The 18,826-nt window shown below is 48.6% G+C and overlaps 1 protein-coding gene across 1 annotated transcript in view; it reads left to right on the top strand.

Moving 5' to 3' along the window:
• The first annotated feature begins 984 nt into the window (after positions 1-984).
• The window catches only part of LOC122381455, a 46,210-nt gene continuing 28,368 nt past the window's right edge, over positions 985-18,826 (top strand). Inside the window, exons 1-2 of the mRNA XM_043365623.1 lie at positions 985-1,296; positions 15,981-16,098. Of these exons, the coding sequence (XP_043221558.1) occupies positions 1,282-1,296; positions 15,981-16,098 (133 nt within the window). The 5' untranslated portion in view covers positions 985-1,281. The remainder of the gene's footprint in view (positions 1,297-15,980; positions 16,099-18,826) is intronic.

Here is an 18,826-nt window from a genome sequence, read left to right as displayed (position 1 = left end):
AGACAACGATATTGATTATTATCGCGCTTGCTCCAAATGTTCATTGACGTAACGGAATCAGAAAAAGACGCCATCAATACGATAGTCTGTGGAAAAACTATACAAAGGAGTCCTCGATTCACATGTGCTTTTGGCACGGTTTCCGCTGTATGCTGTTCCAAGAATTACAAGGAGGATTGAAGGAGCCCGTGATTCATTCAATGGATGAATGATGTACCTACCGTTCAATGAATGAATATACCGTTTGCGAGAGTCGACACTGTGCAAGGTTCACTTTTTGTTAGGGCACCCATGACTTATATTACAATAAATAAATTTATGTTCCAGATTACAGATTTGGATTTGTTTCACGACTAAATGCGGGATTTTCGGGCTAAAGTAAGACGACATATACAAAAATGTGAACTCTGATGTGTAGTGCATGACTGTATTTATTGTGCTATGCATGTGAGCATATGGATTGTGTAATAGTTATGGTTGGTATATCGAGGGGTTTGTATGTGGACTAAAGACAATGTTCCCACTTTTTCGAATGTGTTATTGCTCTGGACTGTTACTGGGCGTCAATTTGCCTGTTGCTCCATGACATCGAATAAATAAATATAACAAATGAATGCCTAAAATTAGTAAGATAAATAATGCCGAAGTTATTGTATAGAAATGTTAATGTTGTAAAAGTTATTGTAATGATTATCAAATTATGTTGTAAAGATTGTAGTTTTTGTATACAATAGGAAACAAATTGTATTAGAAGTTTTTGTAATTTTACAAACGAACAAGCACATTACCCAATATCTACCATACCACCTACCGCTTATGACATTCTTCCATAATGTTAAAAATCAACACATGACACGTATAGCTAGCGTCAGTATATCGATGACACTCGGGTGTGCCGGTGTCAGAGAGAGTACTCGCGCGACTCTCCCCGTCCCACCGCGCCGGGCTCCGGCCGGGTCGAGCTCCAGCCGGCGCGCGCCTGTCAGTTGTCGGCCGGCCGGCGCCGTGGAAGGTAGGAGTGTGCGAGAGCAGGTGACGTGACCAGAGGGACGCGACTGCCGCAGTGACAGCGGAGGGGACTGCACCGTGCCGGGACTGTGCGAGATGTGCTGCACTGGTGTCCGCTCCTGACCTGACCAGGTCACGGCGACGGGTCGGCCCGGGTCCAGGTGCCGGAAATCGGGTCATCTCGGCGTACGGGACGGAGGCTAACGGGACGACCGGCGAGTCACAACAGGGACGAAGGGCGGCCCCGCCCGGCCGGCACGCGCGGCCACAGACATGGAGAGGAGTCAGGTGGGTCTCATGAGCACAGATGTGTGAAGAAGTCGCACGGGTCCCAGTGCACACATGGAGACGGAGAGGGTCAGATGGGTCTCCCAATCCCCAATAGCGGAAGATACGGGGTCAGGTGTTTCCCTCGACCACAAATACGAGTGGAGTAGAACTCCCATACCCAGACAGGAGTAAAGTCAGGCAAATATTAACTGTATTGCTCATAGCGCACCACGATTATAAATAAATACCTAATGGCTAATGGCATTGGTCCTGTCCTGTATTTTGATATCATTTATCGCATAGCGTTTGCCTTTTTACCACATCCTTCTATCACAAAGGCAATCTGAAGTTATTTTGTTTTCACCGAGACCGGTATATACTTAGCGTTAATTAATCACCGCTACAATCATGTGGATCATTTCTTGATGAGGTGGCTATAGCCTTGTGAGTGACGTATTAATTGGTGCAAAAATTAAACCCTGCTGGAGCGCCGGAGACCCATCAGCTTCACATTAAACGTTCAACCTCATGGTTCCAATTAAAAATAATTTGCTGTAGTTTTTGTAATAACGAGAAGAAAATGCATCTATGTATGCGACTAAAAATCGACCAGTCATTTAGGTATTTGGTGTGCTCCAGTCGTAGCACCACAACCAAATTGATACGCTTGTTAATTGTCGGTATGTTTTTAGACAAACTCTCGCAAGTTTGTCTAACAACATTTTTTTTCGTAATCCTTTCCATGGGCTTTTCCTTGGTTAACTCGACTGATGTTTTGCCTCGCGCATTTGTGGCCGCATCCACTGGTTCCCACTCCCGCACAAAAAGCTGTGGCACCCGCCGTCCATCGGCAAGCTGACCTCGATATTGGTGGTCGACAACATCGTCAGCTGGACGCAGCGGTGGTCGCGGGAGAACCGACTTTCGCCGGTGATTAGCATGCATCTAGCGATCATGACCCGTGGAGCCCGCGAGGACCCGATAACGCCGTGTGGAAAGCTGAGCTGTCGGATTGAGGCGAGACGGAATAGCGGGCGCGGATCATCTCGGCTTCGTGCTTGGCTTCACTGCCCGTTTCCGTTTCTGTGCCTCTATAGGTACTGAAATAGGTCTAGCTTGGTCGCGTACAAAACATTTTTTTTAATAGATGAGTTTTCTCGCAGTTCAAAGACGTTTATATAATTGAGATGTACTACCTGTGTTCCTGCATTTATGTGCCTAAAAAGAAAAGAAAAATGAGGCTTATGCGATGGCATCGATAGCTAGTATCAATATGGCACACATCCATGTCAAAACATATCAAGCCGAACGCCAATCAAAATTTGCCACGATATGTCACGACGTTAGCACTGAGACATGTGTCCAAATGTTATGTTTGTGTTATAGAGAAAGTCAAATTGATTCGGCACAAACTGTGTTCAGCAGTACCTATGCTTTACCAAAAGCAAACTAAACGATTTGAGCATATCAGGTCGGCGTGGGGCTCGCATGCCGCCTTGAGAAATGAGCCAGAGCTGTAAATATGCTTGCACACAGTCAGCTTGAATGCTTCAAAAACATACATGCAATGCGCTGGCAGAATTGAGCGTGAGAACCCAGGAACCGAGGCAAAAAAGGGGAGGAGTTCACATGAGGGACAGTCCAGACAGTCCGTCGAAGGATGTTGGTGCAGTCACCTGATTTTTGGATCACTGACAAACCGTAGGGGAGAGTGGGGCGGCGGCCACCCTAACATTTCTAACGATGCCGACGCTTGATTTTTAAACTTGGAAAGATTCTTTCTATACCAATGTGATCCCTATTAAATTGTCCCTATTAAAAAACATACATGCAATGCGCTGGCAGAATTGAGCGTGAGAACCCAGGAACCGAGGCAAAAAAGGGGAGGAGTTCACATGAGGGACAGTCCAGACAGTCCGTCGAAGGATGTTGGTGCAGTCACCTGATTTTTGGATCACTGACAAACCGTAGGGGAGAGTGGGGCAAAGCGGCCACCCTAACATTTCTAACGATGCCGACGCTTGATTTTTAAACTTGGAAAGATTCTTTCTATACCAATGTGATCCCTATTAAATTGTCTTTTATTCCAACTGCGTTTCATTTCCAAAGGCGTTCACATATGGGAGATATTGACAAAACTTTAAACCTATAGCATATTGGCCACTTTGCCCCATCCCTGAGGCAAAGCGGCCACTGGCGACTTCTCAAGTCCCGATATGAGAAACAGAATACACTGTAAACCAAATTGACAAGTCTTGTGTAATATAACCAATCATCTCTTGGTATGTTTACCAACTGATACTTTTTAAACAAGCCGTTGTCTGGTGCATTGCTTGTCGGGTGACAACTACGAGTCAATAGTTACTATGCACACCAACTTCTCAGTATCCAGACCAACTCTACATTTGTTTCAACGTTTGTTTCTTAACCAGTTTTGAAAACTTGTTGCCGCATGGTTATTTAACCGGCGCCTAACTTGTACTGGTCAGCTGGTCAGCATACACATAGTCAGCTGCGCCTATGACGTCAGACTTGGCGGACCAATCAGCGGTCGCCGCCCGCAGTTAGCGGGCCCCGGCGCGGCAGTTTCGAACCAGCAGTTGTCGCGCGGCCGCCGTGCAGCCTGGAGCAGCGACGAGGGCTGTTCCAGCATTTGTGCAGTAAAAAGTAAAATCTGTGAACTGTGGTGTTCGTGCTGTGAGTGAGGCCCCCTCTGGCCTGCGGGACGCACTAATCGTGCCTATACCCGCGTTCGAGACGCCTCCCTTCCCCTGCGCGCGCAATGTAAGTGGGCCAGACCTGTGCATGCAATGTGAGCAGATGTTTTGCGGTCGGTGTTTTTTTTATATATAAATACATTTATTTGCCTTTAATTCAACTCTTTGTATTTTTAACTTAACTGATGGACATATATGGGCTGTAAAAGCTAATCTGGTTGGCGATCATGATTTATTCGAATTATCTGCGTGATCGTGCAACTGCCATGATTGTTATGGTCAATGTTCAGGAAATATTCGTCATACGGGCATGTTATACTTCTGGCTTGATGCGGTGCACAAAACCATGTTCTTCCACATACGCAGCAGTTCTTGCTTCAAAGACCTATATGCTGACGGTGCACGATAGGTATACCTACTGGGTATAACTACCTCATGCATTTACCACATCCATTCGAAAATATGCACTCGGAATTGTCACCAGTCAATAGTATTAATTACATTACGTGACCGTAATAGTCACCAGTCAATAGTATTAATTACATTACGTGACCGTAATAAATACTAATGATTCCAGAAACTTCCGAATGGATGTGGTGTATGCATTCATTGATTATATAACCCATTAGTATTTCGTTTCTTGTCAGCGCAAGTCTTTGAGCAATAACTGATGCCAGTCATGGTTTTGTGCACCACTTCCAGCCAAAAAATAACCTGTCCGTATAGAAAATATTTCCTGAATCAGTATCGTGGCAATTGAAAACGAACGCGAATCGTAAGTTCTTAAGGTTATCAACGCAAACAAAGCGATTGTTGACAAGTTCGAACAGAGCGTTAGTACACTTACTTGTTGACAATTTGCAAGCTAGCAAAGCCCAGTCAAAGGCTAGTTCATCAACAAACCAGGGGTTGGTGAACCGACAAGGAAACGAATATGCCTATCCAGAAGTTGGTAGGTCCACAAGACCCAGACTAGTGCTCAACAAGGTGACGCCTATGCGAATTGGAACCAAACTTGTAGACAAACTGTTAGTTTGTTGGCCAACAAGCCTGGGGTTGGTGAATCGACAAGGTATCGACAAGGTGACGCCTATGCGAATTGGAACCAAACTTGTAGGCAAACTGTTAGTTTGTTGGCCAACAAGCCTGGGGTTGGTGAATCGACAAGGTATCGACAAGGTGACGCCTATGCGAATTGGAACCAAACTTGTAACAAGGAGCCAACTTGTAGATTTGGTTTACAGTGTAGTTGCCTCATGCACGACTAGGGTATTTGATGGTGACAAGGTTTAAGGGAAGATGGATGTTTACTTTGTTATCTTCCCACCTATTGCTAAACAAAGAAAGAATTTTCTTGGAAAAACATTTAATTGCATAATTTGGTAACTCATGTAACCGAAAAGTGGCCAAGATGAATGCATGACGACACATTTGAATATAAATAATGTTTTTATCCAGATGGAAACAACTTATGGCCAATTGGGGGCTGGCCACTTTGCCCCGGCCGCTTTGCCCCGCGCTACCGTCCGAGACAAAAATATTCCAGCTCAGCTATTAGTGGGGTAAAAAGCATTAAAATTGGTAGAAGGCATGTACGATAACCACGCAATGCATGGACAAAAACGCTTATAAAAATTCCAAACGGTTATGGAATAAAATAACATTTAAAAATTGTAAACATAATTGGTAACCTGGCAAGAAATGCTTTTCCGTGTTTCACAGAACAATGGCGATGGGCCTGAAACCCCGGTCTGGCTCATTCGAACGACCGCAAAGAGAAGTATAATTGGAAATCATAAATTGGAACTGACGCCAGCTGTGGAGGGCTAAAACGATGGATGGCCGCTTTGCCCCGGGTGGCCGCTTTGCCCCACTCTCCCCTACATACTGTTGAACTCTGTCCCTCAGTTGGTTTGTGCTCCTGTCTCCTTCTCTGGTCCTCTGGAAAGGGTCCCTATCGCTCCCCTCCAGACTGAGGATGGATCTGCGCCTCCATTCCTCCCTCCGAAGAGGATGAACCTGTCCTCCCTCCATCCTTCCCCACCGCTCCCGTTCAGAGAGGACGGACCGGTGCGGCGTGTCCCTCGTCCCTCTATCGCTCCCTCCAGAGGACGGACCGGTGCGGTGCCCCCCCCCTGTCCCTCCATCGCTCCCTCCAGAGGACGGACCGGTGCGGTGCCCCCCCCCGTCCCTCTATCGCTCCCTCCAGAGGACGGACCGGTGCAGCGACTCACGGCTCCGTTCCGTGCCGCTGAGTCAACTAATGACGCTGTGACTCCCGTCATGCCGTCCGAATCTGCCGACTACCGGGCAGAGCTGTGTCTGCAGGACTCGGCTTGACCGAAGAAATTTCTTCCAAAGCACGGCGGAGGAAGAACGCTTACCTATCGCGGCATCGCCAAAGGTCACGTTCTGCAATAATAGCCGATACCCAGTTACAGATACCCATCAACGACCATATAATTATGACCGTAAGATGGTAACAAATCAAATTAATGGTGTGAAGTGCTTGAGCGAGGAACATAGCGAGAATAGATACGTGAAGAATCATTGACCTTTTCCTTCAACCTTAGACTAGCATGGAAGAACCCCCAAAAACTTAAAAACATGCTGATCAGATCGTCACTTTCAAAACCTCAGTGTCCGGGGGGACGGAGATGCAACACGTGCTCGTCAGGATTTACAGGGGAATGGGGATTGTACTCAAACGAATGTTGTTTATTGTTTAAATTGTAAGCTATGTGATGAGGGAGGGGAGCCGAGTATGTATATTGGAGAAACGAAACGCCCCGTTCGTTTGCGATTTAAAGGAAACAGTTCACTTTCCTGAAATTAGTATTTTGCTATGGATTTACGATTTTTTATGCTCAAAATGATCAGAGAATAAAATAAAACCTTTTTGTAAAAACAATTATTTTCTATATTTTAATATAGCACGAACTATATTCTATGTAAAATAATGTTTGACGCGGAAGCTTATTACGCGCTGACCAATCATATTGCGTAGTTCAAACCTAGCATGCTGCATTAGCTGTAAGCAGCATGCTGATTGGCTGATGATGACGTGGCTGCATTCCTGTGCAAGGCACACATTCCTCTGCAAGGCACTCTTTTCGGAACGAGAAATGGAATATCTTCGTCTAGGGTGATCGTTGAGCCGTAAAAGCTCCTGATTTGTGCTAGTCTCAGCTCAAGCTACGAAACTGCTATTCCAGTTCAAAATCCCATGTTAAAAGTGAACTATTTCCTTTAATGAGCATGTACGTGATGCTGTAAATAGATCTGAGGGGACGCCGATGGGCGACCATTTCATGATGTGCCACGCTACAACCGATGTTCCCCACATTCCTCTCGGTGTTAAAATTCTGTATAAGGCTAAAGACCATCCCGACCGTAAGATAGCTGAGTCCATACTGATCCGAAGAAACCGACCAAAGATAAACTATAACCTGTCTTCTTGGCCTATCATGTGATTGTATGCCTAGGTATCCGTGTGTTTGTACGACCTATCAATCAATCTGATGTGATTGTATGGCCTATCATGTGATTGTATGCCGACGGTCCCCGTCGCCTGGTAGTCGATATGTGACTTCTGAGATCATGTGTTTGGTGCATCACTATCTTTATCACATGTTGTTGCATACCATTATGTCTACTTGGATTTTAGCGGAGTGATAGGTTTGTTCCATAAACAGGCACGAGTATCGACAATGGCAGTTTAAAAAATTCAGTTCTAGAGTGTTGCATGTTGACATGAATTTTGAATCTTGTATTGTGTCATTTTGTTGGTTTGACGAAGGCTTGTAGCCGAAAGCTCACCGCATTCAATATAACTTTTGGCATTGTTTTTACATTTTCGAGGAAAAGGTCAATGATTCTTCAGGTAACAAATCAAGTTGAAATATTTGAAGTTCGTCCGAACTTGTAAGTGCCTTAATTTTGATGTTTGTGGTAGAATAACCCATACATAGAATGCCCATCTAAAAAAGCGCATACAAGGAACAGGTAAAACGACTCAGTTCTTATTTTCAATTTTCTAACGATTATCTTTGACAAAATAGTTTTTTAGGCTTAGAAGCACATGCAATGATGAGTTCGAGAGGGCAAAAACAGGCAATTAAGCATTCTTCTTTTTATTTTACACTTTGCTTTCACGCATGAAGTAGCATTATGTTCGTGTCGTCACTTTTTGCTTCTCATCGGCTTAGCTATTGCCAAATCCCGTTTACGTTCTGACTAAAGCTCGGTGGTTGTCTCCTGCATTGCGTCTGCCGCTCTGACACTGCAGCTGCCGGCACCTGTGCACTAGGGTGCGACTGAGTGAGCGGTCGCTTGTCTGGCGTTTAAGTGTCGCCTTTCACTGGATTAGCGATTCAGGCGGGTGGCTCTGCCACCACCCAGCGCCGGCGGCCGTAGGGACCGCGGTAATTTCGGGATTGGAGAGAGATTTGCTCTTCAGAAACGGCTCTTTCTGGGGAAAAATATATCCCAAAAAATGAGCAGCTTTAACCCTAGAACGCCTAGGGGGGGGTTGTATCAACCCCCCCCCTGAGGTTTTTTTCGAAGTGCACGCCAAACGGCTTGTCGTAGCGGGCTGAAATTTTCAATACCCTCTGGGGCAACCTTTGCGCATCTTTTGCCGAAAAAAAAAATTGATCGGGTCATGTCAGGTCACGGAGTTATGACGTCATAAGAGGTACAGCCTCCGGCCGGATTTTCACAAACTGAGTGCCAACGCCCGAGGTTTCCTGCCGGTGGTACGGACATCGGTTGATGGATCGTGATGAAACTTCCCATGCATGTTGGGGCAAGTATTGGCTATCATATGGTATAAGAAATTTGACCGGGTCAGGTCTGGTCACGGAGCTATGACGTCACAAGAGGAACAGCGTCCGGTACTATTTTTGAAAAGCGCCCGAACCACTATTTTGCTAATTCTTGTCACCTCAATGGGAATATGCAGCAATATTAGCTTCTATAGGGAGCAAATGGACCTCCCAAATCCAAAAATACAATCAGATTTCAAAAATTTAAATTTTGATTTTTCGAATTTCTGCCGCCGACTGTGACCTTGCCGACTTCCGGCGCTCCCAACGCGCCATTTTTAGAGCTAGGGAAACGAAATACATACCAAACGATAGAGAATTGATCAAGGAACACGATAGTGAAGGTTTCAAGTCGATATCTCCCATCGTTTTGCCGCAATCGCCGCCGAAAGTTGAAAAAATCTATTTTTCCGAAAATTTGACATTTGACCGGTCAAAAGTAGGTCAAATGTTGACCTAGGACCAAAAAATATACCACCAATCGCGAGATCTCGTTGAGAGCAATCCGTTGGTTTTTTCCGCTAAGCTCTACGACCTTCCGTTTCGAAACGCCAGGGGGGGGGTCGTAACAACCCCCCCCCTGGTCGTTCGTGTTATGAGAAATGGCCTGGTCGTGCGAGGGTTAAGTTAAATTTGTTTTATCGACAGTCGATGCTCATAAACTCAAAGCAACGATTTTTCGAATGGCATAACCGTGGGGATTAGATACCTACACGTTGGCTTGATGTCGGTTGACACGTCCGACATTTTTTAAACTCCCCATATTTCGACTCTGGCAATCTAATCCCGTTTGTTCGTGCTTAAATTTAGCAACGCATATACATAGACGGCTCCCTCGCCCATTTCATTCTATCAGCGCTTCTTTGCGGGTGTGATTTGGTTCCGGCGTGGTGGGTGCTGGACAATTCCAGTGACCGCAATGGCTTTAAGTCCGTTATCGGAACATCAACCTGTGCCCGGTGTTCTCAGCATTAATTCCGCCGACCTCACACTCTGTTCTTCCGAGCTGGGTGTAATACCATTGACAGTGACACTGTTGGCTGTTATCCCGGCAGTTGCTGGGCAGTGGCGGCAGAACACCTTCAATTAAAGGGGGGCACTGCCGACTTTTGGTCCCATTCTTTCCATGCAACGCCCATAGGGCGTTGCATGGAAAGGGCTATGTTAAAATGCCAAAATCAAAGGGGGCACGGTGCCCCGGTGCCCCCTCGTTCCGCCGCCTATGTTGCTGGGGTATTTCGCCACCCACCGTTTGCTGGGGGGGGGGGGGCGTTAAACGCCCCAGCCGATAACTCGAGAACCAATAGGCGCAGCGAAACGCACGAGGCGGCAAACGAAAGAACGCGACGAGACGCTTCAGATGAGTACTTTAAAGTTGAATTTTGAGGTCACAGGTCGGGTCAAGGTCAGGTCAAACACCTGAAATCGGGCTTTCAGTAGCATGGACTTCAGGACTTCGCAATGGGCGCCTCTCGTCATAAACTCTGTCAAAACGGTGCACAATCCATCATATAAGGCCTACAAGAGTGTCAGCTCCATATAGGGGTCAGTCAAGCATAGGTCAGGGTCAAGGTCAGGTCAACCGGGCAGGCACATATCCCCGAAAATCAAAACTGATATTCGCAGCCTGTGACACATATTTATAGGTAATTTGGGGCGTAGAACACGATGGTGGCATTCATTTTATCATATGTGTACGTGTTTGGCTAAAAAAGTTCAATTTAAGAATTACATGTATCATGGTCGTGAAGTAGTCACGAGAAATTGCCAAGATTCAGTTCAAGATTTTGGAAAATGCGGAACGATAATCAATAATCGAAGATGGCCATTTGATTGTTCATGGTATTGCCAGTCTAATGGCGTTTACTTTACGGCATGTCTGTATGTCTATTCTGTGATTTTATATGATTTTTTGAACATATGCCGTTTTTGGTCGAAAACTAAGAAATCATGACGTCACTAAAACCTTGATATCTCAAAAAATTTCCGACCGATTTTTTTTTTTGAAACTTTGTCACAATAAACTTTAATCAATTCCCTACAGGTACCCAAAATTTGGCGCGCCTGCGGCGCGCCGTTTTTATGCTATGACCCGGCGAAAAAAGTGGGGGCGTTTAACGCCCCCCCCCCCAGCAACTCGCGGGTTATGTGACGCCACTGTCGCACAGTATACCCGGTGTGCACCTGACCCCTGTGACTGGCGCCGCGGTGAGACAGCCGCGCCGCTCCGGCCGTCAGTCGGCTGAACACCTGAGGTCAGGAGCGGCGCCGCGGTCTACCGACACAGCTGTGGTCGCCGACCCGGCGCCACTCACGGCCACTGACATGGCCGGCCTGCGGTGGGACGCAGCTGTGCGCGGCTGCGGCCGGCCCACTCCCACACGGTCCGTCCGTCCGTCCGCACAGGACAGCCCTGCCTTCCCGGTCTGCGAGTGGGCGTGTTCGCCATCTCTCTGACATAACACAGATAACAATGGGACCCCAAATAACAGATAACACCCCTCCCATCGATACTGTATCACCACTACTAAATCAACCCCTTGTCCCCATTCTCCCATTGCACCAGAAGCCTGCGCTTTGATCACTCATCATGTACGCTCACTCATGTTCATTGTTCGCATCTTCTCACAATTATGCATGGTCACATGTCCCACTGCCCCAGGCATAACCGACGTTCACCAATTAATTCCGCATCACGCCTAAATCTGCACCCGACATTTGAACCGTACAGCTCACCTCGTGCTTGGTCTTATGCCTATGACACGTTTTCCCTTATCTCGTTTTGCTGACTGTGTCCGTAATCTTACACGCTCTGACTCTCAACTGCCATGAGGAAGGGTCAAGGGAAGCGGGGAAGGAGACAATCTCAACCGTTCTGACACGGCTCGCCTGGCCCGCTCGCCCCTGGCTCTGCGGCGGTGCAGTGGGCGGAAGGTGGCGTGTATTCAGATGCCCAGCCAGCGTGACACCCAGCTGATTACGCTGCGCGGGGCTCCGGTCCTTCCCACGCCGGCATGGACGGTGGGCGGGAGGATAACGGTCCGGCTGGGAAACGGGCGGATACTAGGGGAGATACGGAGGGGAAGACTGGCGTTGACGAGCACAGGTTGGAGACAAACAGCCGGCGGAAGGAGAGGCGTAACATGATAGCAATTTTTGAATATGACGTTTTACGGCTGAGGCGCCGCAGGAGAAGCATCGTTCTGTGAAGAGATAAACTGGAACAGTTTCTATTGATAACTTTGTAGTTCACCTAATGTCACGGCAGCTGCACTTTGAAGTGCGCCTCCACAGCGCGCCGAGTTTGCCTCGCTTTCTGGTCCCGATGGCCGCGTCACGCACTCTCCGAGCGGCATCGCTCGCGTCACGGCACCGTCACGGGCCGTCACGGTGCCGTCACGTGGCGCGGGAGAGACGTGCGGTGGCGCAGCGGCCGGAACGCCGCGCCCCCGGCGCCGCGCCTGCACCGCTCCTTCCCACCGCACGGAGACGCAGCCCTTGCAGGTGCTCTCTCAGCCCGAAAATCGCCGTCATATTCAATGAAAATCCGGAGGAGGGCTCCTCGCATGACAGAGCCCCAGTGAGGTAGATGGCATTTTAACGACTCCTTTTTGCCGCGAATCTCGGTGGTCTGACCACCAAAACGGTCATCGTCTCTTGCTGGTCGATGAGAAACTTTGCTCAAATGCGTGTTTTTATGTGAAAACAGGAGAAATATTTGAATCACTGATAGCTCTTGGTAGCTCATGCAGACTCAAAATGTATTAGTCATTTTTTAGATAGACACTTTGCAGTAAATTGGTTGTCTTCAGATATATTCTAATTGTCTCATGTTTTGCTAGTATCGGGCTTTGACGAGCGCGTGCAAATGGGTGCCTGGCAAGCAACACCAATTTGAATGAAAGTGTCTGCTGGGTATAATTGCGGTTGCATATCACCTTCGAAAGCGTGACCAATGCCTAACGCACCCAGCGTAGCGGTGACACAATGTTTACCAATGTGTGTGGCTGTGCCTAAGTAGAACAAAGGCTTACATCGGTTTTGTTATCTTCACTGTCGCTTTCTTCTGTAATTAACAGTTGCCGCCGTTGCATACCGTGAAAATAGCATCGCTCGCGTTATGCAAACTGTTTCGGATCAGCTCTAACATCGTTGCTACATGAACACAGTACATTGTAGAATCTATTACTATTTATATCTTTTTACCTCAGCTTTATGAATCGCTGAAGTTTTATCTGGTCGTCCTTATTACTTTTGATAGCTAACGTTAGACCTATTTCTTGAGGCCCGACATTTGTATAACCTTTCGCACTGGATCACACTCTGGCCTACCTACTATCTTTTGATGCCTTCCTATAGTTTCTCAGGTCAGTTCAAACACTCTTTTTGGCGTAACATCATATGCATGATCCACGCAACATCTCGAACGTCTAACACGCCATGCGAGTCATTCACCATCAACCGGCATCACACAGATTCACGCAGTCTCACACGGTACATCATCCCGTGCGTCACACGTCATGTCACCCAGTGCCGCGCACTGCGCAGAACGTCACAAAGCGTTACGTTGCAGTCGCGTTACGCTGTCCGCTCTCTCTACAACCTGACTCAGCTCTCACCCTCTCTTGTCAGCCTGCGCCACAAACAGACTAGCTTTCCGCTCGCTGCTTCTGATAGTAAATCGGCCGTAAGCGTAACAGGTCGGTGAACAGCGTTATGATTTACGAAATCACTGCTTTCTGGCTTTCTCGCTGTTACCACAGCAGGGGTTTCTTTTTGTGTAGTTCGTGGTGGCCCGTCGATGGATTCACACGTGACTGGTGGGACATTTTTGGACCCGGTTTCATTTGATTACATCGCCGAATAGCACGGCTACGATGGGAGTGGACGGATCCAGCCGGCGTAATCGAGGCGGAACGGCTGCCGAGCGTCCCGGCTTTGTGCCAAAATGTGCGCCAGTTCACGGGTTCACGGTGGCTGCCACGGTTCGGTCGGTGCACGAGGGTGGATCCACCGCGCAGCGAAACGGCAAGTGAGGGGCGGAGCGGCGCTGGGGTGCGTGTGGTCATTACTGGCAGGAAGGCTGTGTAGGTCCATTCACTGAGTGTGTGGTCCACTATATGTAGTGGACTATATGTATGCATGCGACTTGTAGAGAATGCAGAACTCACACCTGTCTGTGGCGCTGAGTGTGAAGCTAGCGTTACCGTAGAAAAAGCTGGAAATAGAGCTGGCGTTGCCGGGAAGTGCACCCTTCGGCCGTGCCCCGTGACTGCACGAATATTCGCCCGGCCTTGGGAGCGGCCCTCTCTCGGCCCCGTGAGAGGCGCCGTCCGCTCGATACGCGCCTCTGGCCGGTGACCGGGCGAGAGGCAGTCAGTTTCAGCACACAGCCGCCGGCCGCGGCCGCGGCCACACACAGTCACCGTCGTAAATTTGGCAACGCAGCTGGTCAGCCGGCAGACGGAGCGCGGCGCGGCGGCACTGACCGGTTGGGTAACAGACACACACCGGGCGAGGTCGCTCGCCCGTCACCTCCCCCGGGCAGAGGTGAGGTAATGGACACCGGAAGCCCTCCTGCGGGACCCCGGAGCTCCTTAAAGCAGCAGGACACGCTAATCAGGATGCCAGCTTTATGACTCGTCTTCGGAGAGGTCGTGTAACCCCCGAGACGTATAGAGCTATTGTCTCAGCCGCGGTGAGCGTTCTGGTTCAGTTCTTCTACTCTATTAGTTTATGACGAGCAAATGGCTCGCTGTCGACAGTGAAGGAAGGGATAACAATGCTGACAGGTGCATCAAACGCTCACCGGTAGAACACAATTATTCCGAGAAGAGTCAATTATCCCATCGTCGAAGGACGACTTCGGTATTATACCGCGAGCTACCTATTTATTCTACCGTGGTATTTATGATATGCATGGGAGGCCGTCTTATGTTGATCCATCGGTCAATTCGTGCCCATACCATGTTCGGGAGCATGTCACTTTCATCGACTACCCTGTGGTAACATCGCCATTCACTTTATTGTAATATGCAGCTCGCAAGTTTGCACAGCTCACGTCGTTGCATGCAGCGATGGTGTGCTAACTGCGCTCAGTTCCCTGCCGTCGGTGGTGCCCGTTTCATTGGTCATCCCACGGTACAAATCGTGTGGAAGAATGACCGACCGGGCCCGGCAGGTGTTAGCCTGCTCGCCCTCTCATGCCTGTGGACATTGCATGCTCATATGGCTGAAACGCCCTCACTTGGCGGCGGGAACGTGCTCAGCATGTGGCCGTCTGGACCAACGGATGGCCTCTCCGCCGAGGCACGTGACAAAGATGTGAATGTGGACGCACGTCTCCGCGCGACGGGGATAGACTGCATGCATAGTGTGCATGACAATGCCTGCAGAGCTGGCGAGCACTTTCATTGTTTGTGCTATGCTGTGTGCGTGAGGGACTGGAAGACGGGTCATGAGCAATACAATGACCATGAGCATTGAGCATTGAGCATCCTTGGTGATAAATGTAGGTACTGACTTAGTAATCTATTGACTAGCACTCATGCTCTAAACTTCCCTTTCAATGACTTCGACGGTAAAAGTGTTTGCCTGCCAAGCCTCTGTTTGACTAGGATTTGCGCAATCAGTGTTTGAATGAAATTGAATAACTTCACAATTACCTTATGCAATACCTCGTGCGAATTTTCCACATGGCTGGCTAAGATACCTTTAGTTGAAAGTATTCGCTTTAGGCGTCTCCGGACTCGTGGTGCTTGCTCTGAATGAACACAAGGAGCCGGGTCCCTGGCTACGGGGCTCAGCCGCTCGGCCCGATCCGTGCGTCCGTCCGTCCGTCCGTCACCGTTACCGCCCAGGTGCGCGGGACGCGAGGTGGCCGGTCGTCGCCGGAGCGCAGCCATTGTTCCCACACGATTGTGGCGCACCGGCGGCATTGTTCCGGCGCGTCTCATCCGCCGCCCGAGGGCATGTTTGTGTGCCGCAGATTGTTGTTTATTGACGCGAGAACTCGCCGCGGTGCCCGTGTACCGTTTTTCCACAACCGTGAGGCAAATGTTTATTGTTTGTCAAAACAACAAGCCTTTGGGCAGTACAATGACAGGGACCGCAATGTTTCCAAAAACTCTGCCTCAGGTCTTATATTTTCGTGTTGCAGGACACCATCGACACCGAGACGTTCAACAGCCAGGACTTCATAGAGTACCTGAACGAGTACCGCTTCGTCAGTCTGGACGGCGCCGAGGACCCTACTGACGAGGAGAACCCGCCCGAGGGTGAGTAAACGGCAGGTGACGGACAGTATCAATTTATTTTAACTTTAACCGGAATTAAATTAAGTCTTACCGCACGTTATGCTGCGAAATCAATTGTCGAGTTGCCATTACTGTTCCCCGTACATAAGGTGATGAATAGGATCGCTTGCCTCTATCGGCCCTCTATCTCTTTGAGTCGGCGGACCACCCGGCCGGTCGGACTGCTCCTCTCGAGCCCGAGGCGAGGACGGTGCGCCGCCATCGCCGCATCGAGGCGAAAGTGGCGCTCGGAGACCGCCTTGACGCATCGATTGTTGCCCAACAGAGATATGTGCCGGGCATAAATATTGCACGGATTTGCCGGAGGAGTGGCTTGAACCACAGTGGGATAATCAGGGATTATGGTGCGTTGAGAATGGATAGGTGGGAAGCTAAAGTTTCCCTCGTATTTGTGACCGGCCTCCTGGTTTATATGAGCTTTGTCTGGTTGAGTCATGTTAGCAAACAGATTGGAGATTGCCAGTTCTGCCGGAACGCGGCACTGCGCGATTGCCGACACCGTACGATCACCTCCGCGTTCGACATGGCAGATTTACGGCAACTGCGCTGTCCCAAAAGTTACATAATTCATCCACGAACACATGTCTGCCTGTAAGAACAAACGCTCATGGCTGGTTTTCGCCATGGCACTGTGACAGGGCGACTGCTGACGGTATCAAGCTGCCAGTCACCGTGTTCAACAGGCGGTCGGCCGTGCTGAAAGCCACAGCTGTCCGTCTGCTGACGCCACGGCCCACAGACACTGGGGAACGGGTAACGTGGTGGGGCAATGCTGATCAGAGCAGAGCCGAACGGTACATGAGACTTTGATTTCGTAGAGTCGGTATGTTCCATTACCTTTATCTTCGGCATTTCAAAAACTGGTCACAAAACAGATTCAGAGAAAGCAAGTAACAAAAAGAAAAAATCACACGAAGATATAGGCTTTTCTTCCGCTCTTGCCCTGCTTTCTTCGTACAATTAACATAGACAATTACTTATATTTCCGCTGCAACGCCAACGTATCGACCTTGAATGAAAAGGTTAGGCCATCACTTTACGTTGTTAAGCACAACTATTAATTAACTATCATTCATATGACATGGAGTCTCAGTCAGTATTTTCGTCCGGTTGTTGCAGCAATGCGATTTACGAATAAACCTACCACTGGGTGAGCGCTGATTATGCACTTTGCTAGCGCAAGTTCAAAGTTGATGCTTACACACGATACTCGGAAACCGATTTTGCCTTTCAGGACCACCCCACCTCAGCTCTGCGCACATGACGTGACTCCGTTCCAGGACCTGACCGGAACTCACATCATGGGGTCTCGAATGCGCCGGTTATTCACTAACCACAGGCCGTGGAGTGCGATAACATCGATAGGGTGAAGTCGTATAAGAGTACGCACTTAGTGGATTTTTTGCTCTCATTTGTTAAATATTTGAAAGAAAGAAATCGCAAATATGGCATATTAAAGTTCATTGAATTCGCCATCAACCCAAGAGGCAACGATCCTTCAGCGTAAATGGAAGTGGTCTAAAACTGACGTTTTCTGAACCGCTGCTGTTGCGTACTCTTACCACATGGGGTGTGTAAGAGTACGCACACCATGAGGGTGGAGTACGCAAGCATATAAACACACACCTATAGGCAGCTTTTACTGTCCAAATGCCTAACATCAAACTTAGAAGACATTTAATTTAATTCTAGTATCAAAAAAGAAAAACATAAAATAAATCTTGCATATCTATAAATTAAGAAATAATCAAGTCATGTGACTCTAAAAATGTACAATCAAAAGGGAGAATAAATCGTATTTAGAAGAATTTCGGGTACTCATCTGCCTCACAGTGCTCCATTGATGATATACCTACAAAACAAACGTCATTGAGCGATATATCAATAATTTGATATTTCTGTATATTCGATATAATGTATAATTCTGCGTACTCTTACCCTCATGAACAGTGCGTACTCTTACCCTACATGCAATTCGCGCACAAAACAACCCCGAAACATTGTGTAAAACTTCACAAACAGAAAATTGCACTGCACAGTGACAGTATTTCACCAGAAAACCTCACAAGTTTCCCACAACAATCACGAAAATGTATCTTATCTCAACTGCAGTGGCGGCGCCACCATAGGGGCAGGGGTGGCAGCCTGCCACCCCTGCCGCGAGGTAGGGGTGGCATTGCCACCCCTGAAATATGGGACAAATTTGAAACGTCACCGACGAAGAAGACTCGCATACCTACTGCATAGTCTTAACTATTCGAGGCCCCTTTGACCTTTAAGTCTACACTACATACAGGAGGCCCCTTTACACGTGGGAAGTTATCTAAGAGGCCTTTGCGTCACACAGGAGCCCTGTGCCCGCATAGGAGGCCCCTGTATCCGCGCCCTCACAGAAGGTCCCTGGGCCCTGGGCCCGCACAGGAGGCCCCTCTGCCCAAATAGAAGGCCCTTTGCCCACAGGAGACCACTGTGCCCGCATAGGAGGCCCCTGTGCCCGTACAGGAGGCCCCTGGGCCCTGGGCCCGCACAGGAGGCCCCTCTGCCCAAATAGAAGGCCCTTTGCCCACAGGAGACCACTGTGCCCGCATGCCCATACAGGAGGCCCCTGTGCCCGCTCAGGAGGCCTCTGTGTCTGCTCAGGAGGTCCCTGTACCCGCACAGGAGGCCCCTCTGCCCAAATAGGAGGCCC

The sequence above is a fragment of the Amphibalanus amphitrite genome, unplaced genomic scaffold (assembly GCF_019059575.1).
Source record: "Amphibalanus amphitrite isolate SeventyFive unplaced genomic scaffold, NRLGWU_Aamphi_draft 000120F_arrow, whole genome shotgun sequence".
NCBI lineage: Eukaryota > Metazoa > Arthropoda > Thecostraca > Balanomorpha > Balanidae > Amphibalanus > Amphibalanus amphitrite.
Note: the sequence above shows the minus strand (reverse complement) of the source record. Positions and strands in the feature narration are given on the sequence as shown.